Below are 16,666 nucleotides of genomic sequence, written 5' to 3'. Positions count from 1 at the left end.
CTAGATCAATTAAAATATCATAGCATAGTATAAATTTTTGGTGATCCAAATGTTATTACTTTGCTTGAAATATGTTTGGGAAGGTTTTACCCAGAAAGGTGGTATATTATTACTTACAATAAACAAACAATTAAGTAAATAATACTTAATGGCAATTGAACCAATGTCTTGACTAACTGTATTATTTTCAGGTTCAGTTTGGAATTGTTTTTTCATAGGTTTACAGCTCAAACACATGTCTGTCTTCTTATGGAAACAGGGTCAGTCATGTGTAGCTGGCTAACATGGTGCTCATTTGGGCTTCAACAAAGTGGTTGGATGCGTGTTTTGATGTGGCTATAACAATAAATACGCCACCCAGAACCCCTAGTTGTTGAATGAAACTAGTTATATGTTGTTGGAACTAGATTCAGTTAGTTATTACTTTAAGGATATAGTCCTGTGCATAAACACTTGGAACTCAGTGGTGTTAGACTTGTGAAGTCAGTTGGCCCATAATCTGTTATACTGGGCCAACCATCTGTTGTTGATTCTTCATCACACGTCAGTCAGTGTGATCAGCAGAGTATGCAAAGCTCCAGCAGACTCATCCAGTGTTAGCTCACCATTCTGTACTGTCACCATATAGCATGTAACCTTCAGCTTCACCGCTGATACCGCACACTTAACTAATGCTGGTGAATGCAGCCTTTGCTTTATACTCACCATTGCACTTGAGCACATTCCTTAGAGAACGGGAGGGTGGATGAGTAATACTTTAGGCCTTCTGGCCTTAGGCTGCTTCTGAAGCCCAGTACAGCTGTATCCAGCTAAGCAGAATCCAGATGTGGAGGTCGGGCAACTCAAGACATGGACCAAAAAGTTAGTGCAGTTCAACTCATTATTCTAAATTACACCAAGAAGTGGGATTTCCTTCTGTGTAAAGAAGCTGCATAGCAACTGAGCAGTAGTATATCATCCTACTATGCTGGTTGAGCACATTATGTAGGAGGCATGAACCAAAACCAAGAGAAATTCCTTACAGTTCCCATAAAGTTTCCCTAATATGCCAGACCATGATAATTAAACTGCTATAGTTGTCTTGTGCTGTAATTTATGTGATAAAGAATCCAAGTGGCCTGTGATTGAAATGTGCTTTGTTGAAAGCAATAATGAGGCAAACAGGGAGGCTATATTTCTAACAGTAGCTCTTGAATTTTCTTTCTAGGCTCAGCGACCAGGTCAGATTGCTAAACATTCCTTGTCTGAAACGCCAGAAGTTGTAGATGACTTTCTTTGCAATTTCCTGATTAGAATGGGGATGAACAGGACACTAGACTGCTTTCAAACTGAATGGTATGCCCTTTTTTTAAAAAAGTATTCCAACTACAAACCTGCAGAAATAAATATGTATGACATATTTTGCATCCTGATAGGCAAATAAAGAGGCAGACATGTAAAATGAGGTTGAACTGCGCCACTTTTATTTAAATTATAATCAGCCGAGGGGAATGACTATGGGGCAGGAACTAACTTCACTGTATATAGCCATTGGGCTTCCTAGACTGCCCAGATTCCTGGGCCACATCCTGAAGGTGGGAAGGGAGGCCTTTCCTTGTCACCCCCCTCCAGGACTGCAGAACCCTAGATGGATGAGGGGGTTTGGTCTCAAAGAAGGCCCCTATCTCACCCTCTGAACTGCAGAGTCTGAAAGGTGAGCCTTGGGGTTGACTCATCACCTGAAAGATGCCTAAGGGGCATCACCAGGCTTAAGCAAACTATTCCTCCCCACCCCCCACCTAAACTGCCCAAAGTGATGAAATCCATCTAGCATTCTGTCAGTGCGAAGTAGGCAAAAAACAGTGTGAAGTAGGCAAAAAACAAATCTACGATCACCTTGGGAATGCATCAATTTGTACCAAGGATTTTCCTGCTCAGCCTCTCTTGTCCAACAGCCAGCAAATGAGCTCAGCCTTCTGGAAACCATCTAGGCCAGGCGTTGGCAAACTCGGCCCTCCAGATGTTTTGGGACTACAACTCCCATTAGCTAGTGATGATGGGAGTTGTTGTCCCAAAACATCTGGAGGGCCGAGTTTGCCTATGCCTCATCTAGGCCTTTTTGTTGACAGTTTTTATGGCAAATTATAACTTTTGGAAACCTTAAGTATTAATTTTTGTCTTTATTTTTTCATAATAGGACCTTTCCCCAATGTGAGTGCAAGTTATAGGCCTGCACACACACTTCATTTACTGCTAAGTAAAACACAAACATTTTTAAAGTGCAAAGACCATAACATTATTTTTAAAATGTCAAGCCAATTTTCAGTATTTCCGCCCTATTTGTTCTGCATCCTGAACCAAGTGGTTAAGACCCAGAACTGTATACTCTGTTCTCAAATAAGTGTCTGGATGATCTAAATTCTAAAATCAATGTAATTATGTTAATTAAGCAGATATATGCTTCTTTGCTTATTTTTCATAAGTTACTCAGTTTTGGCTTGTCGTTGGGTGGAAGGGACAAAAGATAGAGCTTGACACCTGACCACTGAAAATGTTACTCAGCTCTCCCTGCGCCTAGCTTTTAAAGTCATATTTCCCCACACTTTGAAACCCATTTTTGTGGCCTATGTCTTTGAGAATGACACATATATGCTAATCTGTGACTTACGATGCATGAGCTATTTGACAATGTCAGTAATTGTTCACCTTGGTGTTGAGGCGCCTATAGTTCCACACAAGGTATTTTGACAGCGAACTGACTACCAGGTACTTAGGAACCACAGAGCCTGGTGGCGCAGCCAGCCCTATGCTCATGGGTGTATCCAGAATTTATTTTAGGGGGACAGGCGTTATGTTTGGGGGCAGAAGGGAGTTATCTGTGACACAATTGGTCAGTTAGTTAAGTATTTTTATTTATTTACTTGATTTAGAGGGGCAGCTGCCCTCCTGTATTCTCATGCCTATGCACTTTTGAAAGCCCCTAAGCATAGGGCTGGCCAAACACATTTTTCTCCCCCTTCCCCAGTGCAGAAAAAGGTTTATTTTAATTCAAACCTTTTCCTCTACAGAGGGGGAAATACTCTGTTTTTCAAAAGTTCTATTGTTTCTCTGTATTTCTATGAGACTGTTATCTTTTAATAATGTTTAGAATGCTGAACAAGAAACTGGGAGACTAGGGTTCAGATCCTTATTCAGCCAGGAAACTAATTGGCTCATGTTGGATTAGTAGTCATAGTCATTCAGCCCAACGTACTTCAGTGGGTTTTTGCAAGGATAAAATGGTGAGGGGGGAAACTGTGTACATCACTTGAACACTTCAGAGGAAAGGTGGGATATAAATGTGGTAAGTAAATTAATAGACTACTTTGAGTCTGAGAGTGCACACATAGACAAGTGATTTCTTGATTAGTGTTTATGGTATTAAAGCATCATGTTTAATGGTTTGTGAACTGATGCCCTAAACATGTATTTTATGAATGTTTTAAAATTGCATTTACATTGTTAATTAACATCATTAATAACTGAAAGTAAATTACATTTATCACATTTTTCTTTGTACAAGTATCTTTCTCTTGCTAATATACAGCAGATCCATGCTGTGATCAAACTCTAATGGGATTCAAAATGAGAAAATAATTAATGCTGAGAAAGTTGATTCATTTGCACCTATAAGAGCTCAGCTCATTTATTAAATGACCTCTTAGATATGAAAGCCTGTTTAAGAATTAATCTTTAATTAAATTAGGCAAGGTAATTAATGTGTTTATCTCACAGCTTGAGAATTCTGAGTATCTAATTTTATATAAAAGTTTCATCTTTTAACTTTCAGTTTGTTTTAATAGAAGAATAAAACCAAAGTATGAACCAATTAGAATATTTCCGTTATAAAATGAGTGGTATTTTGCATAAATTCAGTTTTTTGTCATTTGTACAAATCTATATTTTGCAGTTTAAGACTATACATGGAAATTTACCTATGTGTTGTAATGTTGAGCTTTACATTTCTGTGGATGGGGGTGGACCAAAGCAAAGCCTGCTCTACTCTGGTCTTCTCCCAAGCCCTGCCTACCCAGCCAGGCCTGACTGGCCCAAATTCAAATACCTGGCTGACAGGAAAGTCCACCAGCCAACTGCCGGCCACCCTGCCCAGCGTTGCTTACCCAGGATTGGGGCCTACTCCAACGGACCACAACTGCGCCCACCCCCGGGAGTGTGTGGGCAGCCATTTCTATGGATTGTCAAAATTCCTGTCACATCAGATCTGAATAATGATTCCTTAGGGTTGATAAACTCTGCAAGAACAGCCCTGCTAAATCAGATGAAGCGCCTACCTAGTCTAGCAACCTCTTTCTCACAGTGATGAATCATGTGCCCATCAGACACCACAAGCAGGAAATGAGGACAATAGCCCCCTTCTGCTGTTCTTACCTGGCTCTTACTCAGTATAAGTACCATATTTTTCTGGATATAATAATCCCCCCCCCGATTTTCCTGTATTTCCCCCCATGTATAAGACAACCCCAATTTTTTGAACCCAAACTTAAGACAACAAAACCCTAAAATAGATTGGCATTGTTGAGCTTTTTTTGGGCAAGCGCCCTCTAGGTTTCCATCATGAGGTGCAGTGGCTGGGGCACCACACACTCCCCCTCGGTGGCAGAGGCTGCTGCTGCAAGGGAGCCAAGGGGCAGGAGGCTCCCAAGCAGGTCGCCAAGGCAGAGCCCAGGGAAGGCGGCGCCCACGCTGCCACCAGATTTGCAAGATTATGCTATGTGTTATGTGTAGAAATGTTGTATTTGTGAGAAGGGCTGGAATAGAAGGGTTAGGAGAGAGAGGAGTGCATTTGAGAGTCTATAGGTACAGGCTGAGGAATTGCTAAATGAAGGAATCTTCCTTTTTTATTGTTACATTTATATTCCACTTTTCCTCCAAGATACATGGTGTTCCTCTTTTTGTTTTATTCTCCACACTTCCTTTAATTTTTTTTCAGCTGCGACTTTGTGCTTTTCACTCCCAACCCATAATAGTCCTAGTTCTTCTGTTCCTTTACCCAGATTCCTGATCCTCAGTCCTTGCATTCAGTCTTCAGGAAAGGTTGGACTCATCAAATCATCACAAGTGTTCTGCAGCTTCAGCTTGAAACCCAGTGCAAAGGGCAGCCTAAAACTACACCCCACCCCTTGCCGCCTGAGTCCCTTGCACATTACTGTACCTTTGGTGGAATCTTTGTAAGGGCCTTCTGGGAAAGTCAGAGGTTTTATGAGACTCAAGCCCTCTTAGCTATTCTACTAATGTGTAAAACCAGCACAAGAATGGTGGCTAAGCATTGGTAAGCTCTGTGCCCTGTTGTCATCCCCATCAACCACCATGAGTTGGAGAGAAACTTCTAAACTTTGGCACACAGTTTTGAACCCGTATAAATTGCACAAGGAGCCTCAAATGTTCATCCTCCAACTCATGATGGGTGATAGAGATGGAGACAGGACCTAGTTCAGCATGCTCTTCCTCACTTTCCCTGCTTGCTTATTGATTTTTAAGTGAGTGGAAAGCCTGGAAAGGGCTTCTGTTCGCCATGCAGTATTATTGCTTCTCCAGAAATTGTGCACTAAGTGAGACTACTCAAAGCCACCAGGTTCTCTGCACATACTCTGCTGGAGATGTGTTGCTTTGAGTGTCAGCTTTTTCATAATCATCATAACTATTTCACATATTGCTTTCCAGATCCCAGAGCGCTTCACATGTATTTCTAGTTGTTGTCTTGGTGACAACCGTGTATGGTAAAATCAGTATTATCCCCCATGTTGCAGATGGGGAGGACTGAGGCTGAGCGTGGCTTACAGAAGACCACCTCATGAGATCTTGGTAGAAGTTAGTTTCAAACTGGAAACTCCCTGATTCATAGCTCTTAGTCACTTTGTACACCAGCTCAGCTTCCTTTCACTTAGATGAAATCCTATGGCCAGAGCTACACCACCTTCCCTAAAGAAACTTAATAGGCCTTAAAATCCTGCTTCAACCAGGAAGTGAACACACTTATTTTCAAATGATTTCAACTTTTAGACTTGCTGCTGTGTTTGTTTTAACATATTGCTTTAATATTTTCTTCCCATTTAATGCAGCTTTTATGCCTTTCTTATACATTGATTTCTAGGGACACGGGTGGCGCTGTGGGTTAAACCACAGAGCCTAGGACTTGCTGATCAGAAGGTCACGGTTTGAATCCCCGCGACGGGGTGAGCTCCCATTGCTCGGTCCCTGCTCCTGCCAACCTAGCAGTTCGAAAGCACGTCAAAGTGCAAGTAGATAAATAGATACCACTCTTGTGGGAAGGTAAATGGTGTTTCTGTGCGCTGCTCTGGTTCGCCAGAAGCAGCTTAGTCATGCTGGCCATATGACCTAGAAGCTGTACGCCGGCTTCCTCGGCCAATAAAGCGAGATGAGCGCCGCAACCCCAGAGTCGGTCACGACTGGACCTAATGGTCAGGGGTCCCCTTTACCCTTTACCTATACATTGATTTGGATACATTCAGTAGAGATGTGTCTGCCTTCATGATGAGGTTCCAAGAAGGTCAAAAGCAGTGCAAATTTTCCACTACCTACTTTAAGGCAAAATTAGAGTGGTTCTGGCTTCATTTAAAAGATGAATGAATTCTGGCTCCGTCCCTGTGTTCTTTTAATACAATGGCTGACTCTGTTATTACTTCCAGAATTGTAGCCTGCTTGTAACTGCTTACACAAGCCTAGAACAAGAGCAAATAAAATTTTGCACAAAATAGTTAGCATGCAACACCCCCCCCCCATAATATGCTTATAAGTTTTTCAGTGTATTTTAACTATGTATTTGTTCTGTTCTGACTTTTGAAGGGTGCTGAGGGTGCTGCAGTTTCAGAATCTAATTAATTTTTATCTTCTGTCATTGAAGCTTTTGATACTTTGATCTGGAGGTCAGGCACAGCATGTATAAGAGCAAGTTACTGTTTCATTCTGAAAGCTGAATAATAGAATCATAAAGTTGGAAGCAATCCCAAGGGTCTAGTCCAATCCCCCACAATACAGGAATCCCAACCAAAGCATCCATGACTGATGGCCAAACCTCCAATGGAGAGTCTACATACAACCTCCTGAGGGAGTCCATTCCACTGTTGAACAGCTCTTACTGTCAGAATGTTTTCTCGGCTGCATTAACAGAAATATAGTGCCCAGATCAAGGGAAGTCATAGTGCCACTCTATTCTGCTTGGTCAGACCACATCTGGAATGCTTTGTCCTGTTCTGGGCACCACAATTTAAAAAGGATATTGAATGTGCAGAGGAGGGTAACCAAGATGATCAAGGGTCTAGAAACCAAGCCTTATGAGGAACAGTTGAAGGAGCTGGGTATGTTTAGCCTGGAAAGGAGGAGGCTGAGAGATGTGATATACATCTTCAAATATAGTAAGGGTTGTCACATGGAAGAGTGAACAAGGTTGTTTTCTGCTGCTCTTGAGGGTAGGACTCAAAGCAATGGCTTCAAGTTACAGTGGTGCCCCGCAAGACGAATGCCTCACAAGACAAAAAACTCGCTAGACGAAAGGGTTTTTCGGTTTTGCGTTGCTTCGCTAGACGAATTTCCCTATGGGCTTGCTTCGCCAGACGAAAACGTATTGCGCTTTTTTTTTAAAGCCGCTTGAAGAGGCGCAGTTGCGACGGACCGTGCTTCGCAAGACGAAAAGACTCGCGGAACGAATTATTTTCGTCTTGCGAGGCACCACTGTACAAGAAAGGAGATTCCAACTACGGTAGTATTAGGGTTTTGTTTGTTTTTTGCTGCTGCACCGGACTGTTGATTCATATTAAGCTTGTGATCCACCAAGACTCCTAGATCCTTTTCACATGTACGACTGGCAAGCCAGGTGTCCCCCATCTTATATTTGTGCATCTGGTTCTTCCTGCCTAAGTGCAGCACCTTGCATCTGTCCCTCTTGAAATTCATTTTGTTAGTTTGGGCTCATTTCTCAGTTTATAAGTATAAAAAATGACATTTTAAGAGCTCTTGTAGTAACCTCGCTGTTCCTAGGATTCAAAGACTTGAATGTGTGAACTGTTTCAGGATCCAGTTTAGGAGTCTTTACATAGCAGTGGTATAAGGGGAAAATGTGTCTCCTGCCCTGTATTTTGTATGGTTGGGCTTAGTTCAGCCTTGCATGGTGTGTCTTTTTAAAAAACATTAAAAAGTGATCTGAACATGACAACAGGGTTACAGAGTCCCTCCCCTCATTCCAGACCAACAACCTCCCACTTGGTTGAAAATATTGGCTCAAGAGTGTGTGTTGCAAAATGTGTTGGACAATGATTTTTGTGACAGCCCCATCGTTATCAGAATGGCCACCTGCCCCAACCCCAGACACTCCTAAACCCACAGGACAGCATTCTTGAGGGCCTATCAGCCAATTCAGGAAGGGAGACTATTGGGCAGTGGGATGATTGGAACACCATGGAATTTGTGATCTGTCTCTCTGGTCCAACACAAGGTACAAACTCAAACCCAGTACCCGAGTGAACTGATCTCCTGGTGAGGCAAAATAGCATCTTTGCTTCCCTTACCCTCCTACCTATTTTTGATTCTGAACTAGATAATATAGACAGAGAAGGCTGGGTCATATCCTGAGGATCTTCTAGTCCAAGCACCTCAATGCAGGAATATGCATCAATGGCCCTTGTGGTCTCTTCCAACTCTATGATTCTATGATTCTATGCATCTGTCCCATATGGGGATTGAACCTGCAACCTTGGTGTTATCAGCCCCACACTCTAACACTCTAACTAAGCTATCCAGACCCACAAAGATCAATTCCACCCAGCTCATTTCCTCAGGTCTTGGTGACACAGGCCAGGTCAGCCTGCTCATCCTAGCTTAAATCATGGATGATAGTTTTCATGGATGACCTGGAATAACCGGTAAACAGCAGCTCTACTTTGCTACAGGGCAGGTTAACAAGGCAGCCCTAAACCTGTTGGTTGGTAGAAGGGATAGTTCTTCATCTTGAGTAGAAGCCCTCTTCTGGACCGGCTGCCGTTTCTGTATCATTTTTCAAGGCAACTTCATGTACAACACATTGCAATAAAACTAAAAGGGAGGTTACTAGACTATGGTGAACTGTGACCAAGCTATTTCCATTTAGGTATGGTCAGCAGAAGCTGATAAAAAAGCAACAACTTTGAGCCACTGAGGCATTGAGAATCTAATGACAGTGTTGGTTCAATGAACACCCCCAAACTGTGACATGTTTTAATTTTAATGTATTTCTTGCTAAGTGTTCCCTTTCCCCTTGAATTTTCTAAAGCAATGACAACAATATTGTAATAGCTTTCTAGAAAGAGGAAGTATATTGTATTTTAACCTATGGGTCTCCTGCTGTGTTTAACATTCCCATCAAGTAGTAAACTCTATTTTGATCAGTCTACAACTGGGCGCTCCACTCATGGATCTTTCTAATCCTTGGGGCCAGGAAGAGAGGGAGAAAAAGAAACACTTTTCATTTTAATTTCAGGTATGAGCTAATGCAGAGAGGTATACTTGAACCTAAAGACATTGGATTTGTTCCAGATGCATACACCTGCAATCAACATTTGGAAAGGGAAAACAAATATCTCAAGAAGGAAATGGAGAGCTATAAAATAGCAGCCAAGTAGGTTTTTGTTATTGTTAATGGGTCTTCTGCTGTTCACTTGGGGAAAGATCCTGCCAAATTAACCACAATTTCTGTTAATTTCAAAAGGAAAGTTAAGCATGTGTTCAACAAGATTTGAATGTATTTATTTACAGAACTTACAGCTTAATTGCAAAGAGCATTGAAGTAAAAGTGATTTAAGAGTGCTTATGTCTGACTAGACTGTGCCCAACATGAACATGTTATAATAAGCTGCCAAGAGAGCAGATTTATGGAATTCTAAGAACCTTGTTGGGGCTAGCTGACAGGAGAGAGCTGGGAAAGCCACCACAGTGCACGAGGCCATTACACAAAACTGCAGACCCATCACAATTCATGGGTCTAAACTTGAAGGGATCAAGTGGGTTCATGGGGAGAAAGGCTAGTATTCAGGTTGGGGCAACCCAGTCAGATGGGCAGGGTGTGTGTGTGTATTTGTGGCTGGTAATCAGAAACACAATCAACCCATAAAGCAAAGCTTTTGTTCAGCCTTCTTAAGGCGCCCAGGCTTTCCAGTTCAAATGGTCTCAGCTAATTGTATAATTAAGTAAAATAAAATAAATGGACGGAAGATGGCTTGGTACCATGCCTTTTAAAAATTTTATTTGCTACACTTCCTTGCTCTATACAAAGACATGTAGTATATCAAGTTAAAAAAATATCCAGAACAGGAACCATGTAAAGATAAGCAGTAGTTTAATTGCACTGGGATTGTTATATATGAATAGGTTTAAATAATAACATTGTGGTGCTGAAGTTAATATAGGTGTAAACCACTGCGTTTAGAAAAGATGGCAATGCAGACTGACCAGAGATACATGCCATGTTACTTAAGCAGTTTATGTTTATATGTAACTAAATCCTGTCAATTTTCTGAGCCTAGAAGGTATTGTGGGATACAAATAAAAAGCATAACTATTTACAAAAGAAATTATTGCATGCTGTAGCCATTTTAATGAATGCATGTATGTTTGCTACATTTTACATTTCACAATTTTTGAAAGGCCATATTGGATCTATGAGTTGGCTGTACAGGAACAGGAGCCTTTATGGCATTATTGATTTGCTTTTGAGAATGCATGCCATTCAGAAAAAAATCACAAAACACTAAGTAATGTACATGTTTTATGTGAGAGAGGGAGATCTACCGTGTTGGTGAGAGGCAGCAGTAAGCATTTGTCCTTAAAATGTTTGCTGCATCTGTCTTGTATGTTCCTTCAGAATAGAAAATGAAATGCATTAGCACTTAAAGGGGGAAAGTCCTAGGCAGTAGTAGTTTTGTGAGCTTGATATTCAAGGTGCTAATATTTCTTTGGAAACACGCTTCCTTGTAGACATTACTATGAGGTATGTTGACCAGTTGTCCCTGTTTGTGGTACCCAGGACCAGAAACACACTCAGCAAGGTTAACAAGTATACTGTCAATCAAAATATGATCTAGCAGCTTCAAGTCTAGAGTACTTGAAGTACGTAGCTTCAGTATGAGGGACAGTAACAGGAAATGGCTGCACTACAGTATATCAGATAAGAGTGTTCAATGCCAGCATGTATTCCAGTGCAAAGGGAAATAGGAAAGAGAAGGGGCACAAATGCGGAAGCTGATTTCACCATGATTTCTTTATATATAATTTTTTATTAGTTTTTTTAACATATCATTTTCAACAGTAATTAAACATACTTTTACATATTATTCAAATTTTTGACTTCCATCAATCCTGTCTGAAAATTTTCCAGTCTAATCTCTCAGTATGCATTTCTTATCTTCCCTATTACATTTCAAACTCATAACCAATATCTCTATCTTTTTCTACTTTGTAACACTTTGTATATTTCTCCTTACAAAACTTCTTGTAGTCCTACTAGCGTAATTTGTTGATTACAGTTGCTCTTCAAATAATTCATATACTTCTTCCAATCTTCTGTAAATCTCTAGTCCCGCAGGTTTTGAATCCTTCCTGTCATTTTGTCCAATTCTGCATAGTCCATTAATTTTGTCTGAGATTTCACCATGATTTCAGTGTGTGCTTAAGCAAGTTTACTCAGCAGTATTCCCTGCTGATTTGAATGCATGCTGTTAAAGGTAGTAAGTTAGGAGTGTTGCGTATGTCCCCCTGCTTTTTTTGTCTTATATTCCTTCATCCAGAAAGCATTCCTTTTCTTCTTTTTCTTTCATGCAGCAAAGCTAAAGAAGCACTGCTAAAACTGCAGAAAGAGCGTGACTTCCATCGAATGCATCATAAACGAGTGGTGCAGGAAAAAAACAGGCTCATTAATGACATTAAAAGGTAAATGATTACAAACAGGGTTCTAAACCCACTTGGTCTTCAAGAGAAGAGCCAGCATTACCTAAGAATGATATTTACGACATCCCCCTATTTACATGTGTTCAATTCATGCACAACCACTTATATGCACAGCCCTGGAAACCCGGAAGTGGCGGAAGAAACCTGAAGAGCCTCAGCAAAGCCTTGCTGTGCCTCCAGCTCATGCATAAATGGGGATTCACCTGTACAGTGGTATCTCAGGTTAAGAACTTAATTCGTTCCGGAGGTCTGTTCTTAACCTGAAACTGTTCTTAACCTGAAGCACCACTTTAGCTACTGGGGCCTCCTGCTGCTGCTGTGCCGCCGGAGCACAATTTCTGTTCTCATCCTGAAGCAAAGTTCTTAACCCGAGGTACTATTTCTGGGTTAGCGGAGTCTGTAACATGAAGTGTATGTAACCTGAAGCGTATGTAACCCGAGGTACCACTGTATAACAAAGAACTAAGAGGCTGAATTGATACAGGTAGCCTCAGTGGCAAGAAGTATCTTTTACCAACTGCATTTGCCATTCTTGGACTGGGAGAGCCTGGCCACAGTACCTCATGCATTGGTTACTTCAAGATTTGATTACTGTAGTGTGCTCTATGTGGGGCTTCCCTCGTGTTTGATCCGGAAGCTGCAGTTAGTGCAGAATGCTGCAGCATAATTGTGGACAGGAGTGAGACCTGTGCTCAGATGTCTGCACTGGTGGTCAATCTGCTACCAGGCTCAGTTCAAGGTGTTATTATTAGTATATAAGGCCCTTAACAACTTGGGACTAGTTTACCTATGAGATTGCCTTACCCCATATGTGTCTACTCAACCACTTTGATCAGCAGAATTGACACTTTTAAAAGTGCCACATGATACCAGTTCCACACCTGTAAAAACTTGATCATTTAGTGTGGCAGCACTGACACTTTGGAATTCCCTGCCTATTGATATCAGGCAGGTGCCTTCACTGTACTCTTTTCAGCACTTGCTGAAGACATTCATATTTAGACTGAAAAAAATCTCTTATGAACTGAGTGGAACAACAGGGGCTATGTTCACCTGAAGAAACAGCCTAAGGGGCAGGCCTCCCATTAAAAAAAAGGTCATCATTGATAAGCTCTAGAAGGTTTCAAACACTTTGCAGGCAAATTTGTTGATTGCACAGATTACATGCAGAGGATTCGTTAGATATAAGCAACCTGCCTATATTAGAAATTGCCTCTCTATGTAGAAGTCAGAAACAGAATATTGTGACTTTCTGAACTTGTTTAATGATGTGTGCTAAACAGTTTCTTGTGAATTACATAGCAAATAGACTCACCATCCATAATGAAAACTTGACTTTCTACTTAATTTGGTGGAACATTCTAAATTTAGGTTCTGTTGTAATTAATACTAGAGAAATACATTTTAGTTGATTTTTCTTAATTGTAATTTGCTTGGTTGTCAGTTCATACGTTTTGTTTGCACCAGGGATAGACATAACATTCATCTGCAAGAAAGAAACAAATTTTAATATGGACCAGCATATTTAATTCGTTTAATGTACTTTGATAATTTGGAAAATGAAAACTCCCACCTCCATCAACATTGTTTGATGTATTACAGTATTTTAATATTTTTTTGGAAGCCGCCCAGAGTGGCTGGGGAGGCCCAGCCAGGTGGGCGGGGTATAAATAATAAATTATTATTATTATTATTATTGTTATTAACATTTGGAATAGTTTGTTTTTCATAAGAGTCCTCTCTCAAACCCTTGTCACCCACAGAAAGTGGTGGACCCTCCCAGCTCTCACCTGGGAGATTTCCTTTTTCCTCCCAATCTCTCACCCTGGGAGATCTTCACTTCTTTGCCTCTCACTCAGGGTCCTTCCACCAACCGTCCTTGAATCCCAATAATGGCCAGAGCAGAGGATAGCAAAGAAGAAAAAACAAAAGAATAGAGAAGGAGAAAAGAAATAAAATAAAATAAAAATGACTTCTGATTTTCTGTCTGTCAGTTACATAAAATAAATTATTCAAAACATTCACTCTAGGATGATATCCAACTATTCTACTTTGTGTTAAGCAATATTTTTCCAATCTTCAGACCTGAACATTTGGGTTAGTTTGAAAGAACTTGGATTGTATAATTCTTACAGGTAACAAAGAAACATCTTTCTTCTGAGAATTAAATGCTACAGAATATTTCTTGACTTGTGACCATTGTATAATTTTTTTCTTTATTTTTTCTGTAGACTGAAGACACATTATGCATCATATGAGCCACTGTTAAAGCAGTTGAATGAAAAATATGAGATTCTACTGCGAGAGAAGATGCTCACAAGCTTAGAAAGAGACAGAGTGGTTGGGCAGGTAAAAACCTGTAGTGTGTTTAACCTAGAGATTCAGAAAGCACTGATCTCTTTACTGTCTAATGTAGACTAATGTAGAGTCATGGTTAGAGTGTGGTACTAGGATGTGGGAGACAAGGAGTCAGATCTCCACTCAGCCATGAAACTCACTGGGTGACCTTGGGCCAGTCACGTTCTCTCAGCTTAGCCCCCTGACAGTGTTGTGTTGAGGATGAAATAAGGAAGGGAAATAAAGAAGGATCATAATCCTAATCATACATACTGGTTTAAGTTTCCATTTCTATCCTCAAAAAACAAGGTGGACCACATATAGGTAAAAAAGGTAAAGGACCCCTGGGTGGTTAAGTCCAGTCAAAGGCAACTATGGGGTGCGGTGCTCATCTCGCTTCAGGCTGAGGGAGCCGGCGTTTGTCTACAAACAGCTTTCTGGGTCGTGTGGCCAGCATGACTAAACCACTTCTGGCACAATGGAACACCATGATGGAAGCCAGAGTGCACAGAAATGCTGTTTACCTTCCTGTCACAGCAGTACCTATTGATCTACTTGCATTGGTATGCTTTCGAACTGCTAGCTTGGCAGAAGCTGGGTCAGAACAATGGGAGCTCAACCCATTGCACAGATTCAAGCCACCAGCCTTCCAATCGGCAAGCCCAAGAGGCTCAGTGGTTTAGACCACAGCACCACCTGTGTCCCTACCATGTATAAAACCCAAGAATATGTAATGCACAAAGAACGTGGGGCATTAGCGCTTTTGAGTTTTTCTTGGATGTCAAGTGCACAGAGCTCTTCTTAGTTTAAAATCAATGGGTCATATCACTGAATATAAAATGGAGAGATTACCTGAGGTGTGGGAGGGATAATTCTGTATTCTGAAGAAAGCTGTGGCATGCTGCTTGCAAGTGCCATCTGCTGGATCTGGTGATTGGCAAGCAGCCAGCCACTTCTTAAAGTGAAAGGAGCCTCCCTGTCCATCAAAATTCTCTTCAGAGGTGCAATTGGTAGCTTGTCATTTCTTTGTCAGGTTAATAAACCAATCTCTACACACACACACACACACACACACACACACGCACACGCTATGCCAGACCCCAGCAGCATACAAATTCACAAGGGTTTTTTCTCTTATATATCTATACCTATGAATAAAATGAATTAAAATATGTCCTGCTGGCTGCTGCTGTTGAATCAACAGTTGCTGGCCAGAATTGCATGCCTCTGAGTTCTTTCTGCTTTCTAGCAGAATTGGATCCATGCGCTGGACTGTGTTAGGCTGTATGCCAATGAAAGAGCTCTAAGAGTGCTGCTGTGCTTGGCCTGTTTCCTTTCCAAAGCCTCTCAGCAAGCTGATATCTGGCTTTTCAGTTAAGACCCTGAAACATGTTTAAATGAGGTTATTTTTTATTTTCAGTTTTGGAAAATGCAAGGTTATGTGTAGGGCAAGTGGTGTCTCTGTCACTTCAACCTACTTATACAGTGGGTAAAAGGATAATATAACCCACTGCATAATGGTTTCACTCTTTCACACTGGTGAATCCTGATATTATTGTCAGCCATGCAGAATCTCCCAAGTGTCACTGCTATGCCGCCTCCATTCATTTCAGTGAGGTTTATGCCTCAAACAAGCCTTGAGAAAATGAATAATGTGTTCTGCTGCTAAATTCATAACACTGTTCTGCATCTAATGTCAAGGTTCTCCCAATTTTGACACAGTTAAATAGATGGATAACATTATTTCAAGAAAAGGAGCAGAATTCATCATTCCCTTTATTAGCCTCACTAAAACGATTGAGGCACTTGGTAGATTTTGCAAGAGTTAAAGCCTCAGGTGTCTTCAGTATAAATATGCAAAACAACTGTCGATATATATTTCATAGAAGTGTACGTGACCTCACTTCTAGGAATGTATGTTTGATGCATATTATCCCTTGTCAGGCACATCTCCTGTTCAGTTGTGGACAGAGCATGGCAAAAGCAGAGGGCCAAGAAGGCAAAGGCAACCTATATGCAATAAGGGCAGATCTCCTCAATGCTCAGACTGTTCAGCTAGACAGCCCTGGAAGCATTCACAGGATCACTCTGCCTTATTGATACAAATAAAGCATATTTGATTCCCCCCCCCCAAGAATCCTAAGAACTGTAATTAGCCCCACACAGAGCTACAATTTCCAGCATCCAAAACAGACTACAGTTCCTAGGATTCCTAGTCGGAGTATGCGCTTTAAATGTTTGGGTTGTTTTTGGGTAGCCTGGCCACAATTTTGCATCAACCAAAATGCTCCAGACTTCATAGAATCATAAAATCATGGAGTTGGAAGAAACCCCCAAGGGTTGTCTGGTCCAACCCTTT

At 41.1% G+C, this 16,666-nt stretch overlaps 1 protein-coding gene across 3 annotated transcripts in view; it reads left to right on the top strand.

Annotated features, from left to right (window-relative positions):
- SPAG16 (sperm associated antigen 16) overlaps positions 1-16,666 on the top strand; it is a 393,527-nt gene that overhangs the window by 9,383 nt on the left and 367,478 nt on the right. For all 3 annotated transcript variants that reach the window (XM_083473469.1, XM_083473470.1, XM_083473471.1), the window contains exons 4-7: positions 1,208-1,335; positions 9,509-9,646; positions 11,845-11,952; positions 14,202-14,319. In XM_083473469.1, the coding sequence (XP_083329595.1) occupies positions 1,208-1,335; positions 9,509-9,646; positions 11,845-11,952; positions 14,202-14,319 (492 nt within the window). The remainder of the gene's footprint in view (positions 1-1,207; positions 1,336-9,508; positions 9,647-11,844; positions 11,953-14,201; positions 14,320-16,666) is intronic.

This window comes from Podarcis liolepis, assembly GCF_965112155.1.
Source record: "Podarcis liolepis genome assembly, chromosome: 1".
Classification (NCBI taxonomy): domain Eukaryota; kingdom Metazoa; phylum Chordata; class Lepidosauria; order Squamata; family Lacertidae; genus Podarcis; species Podarcis liolepis.
The sequence above is the reverse complement of the archived record's forward strand: the minus strand, read 5'-3'. Positions and strand labels throughout refer to the sequence as shown.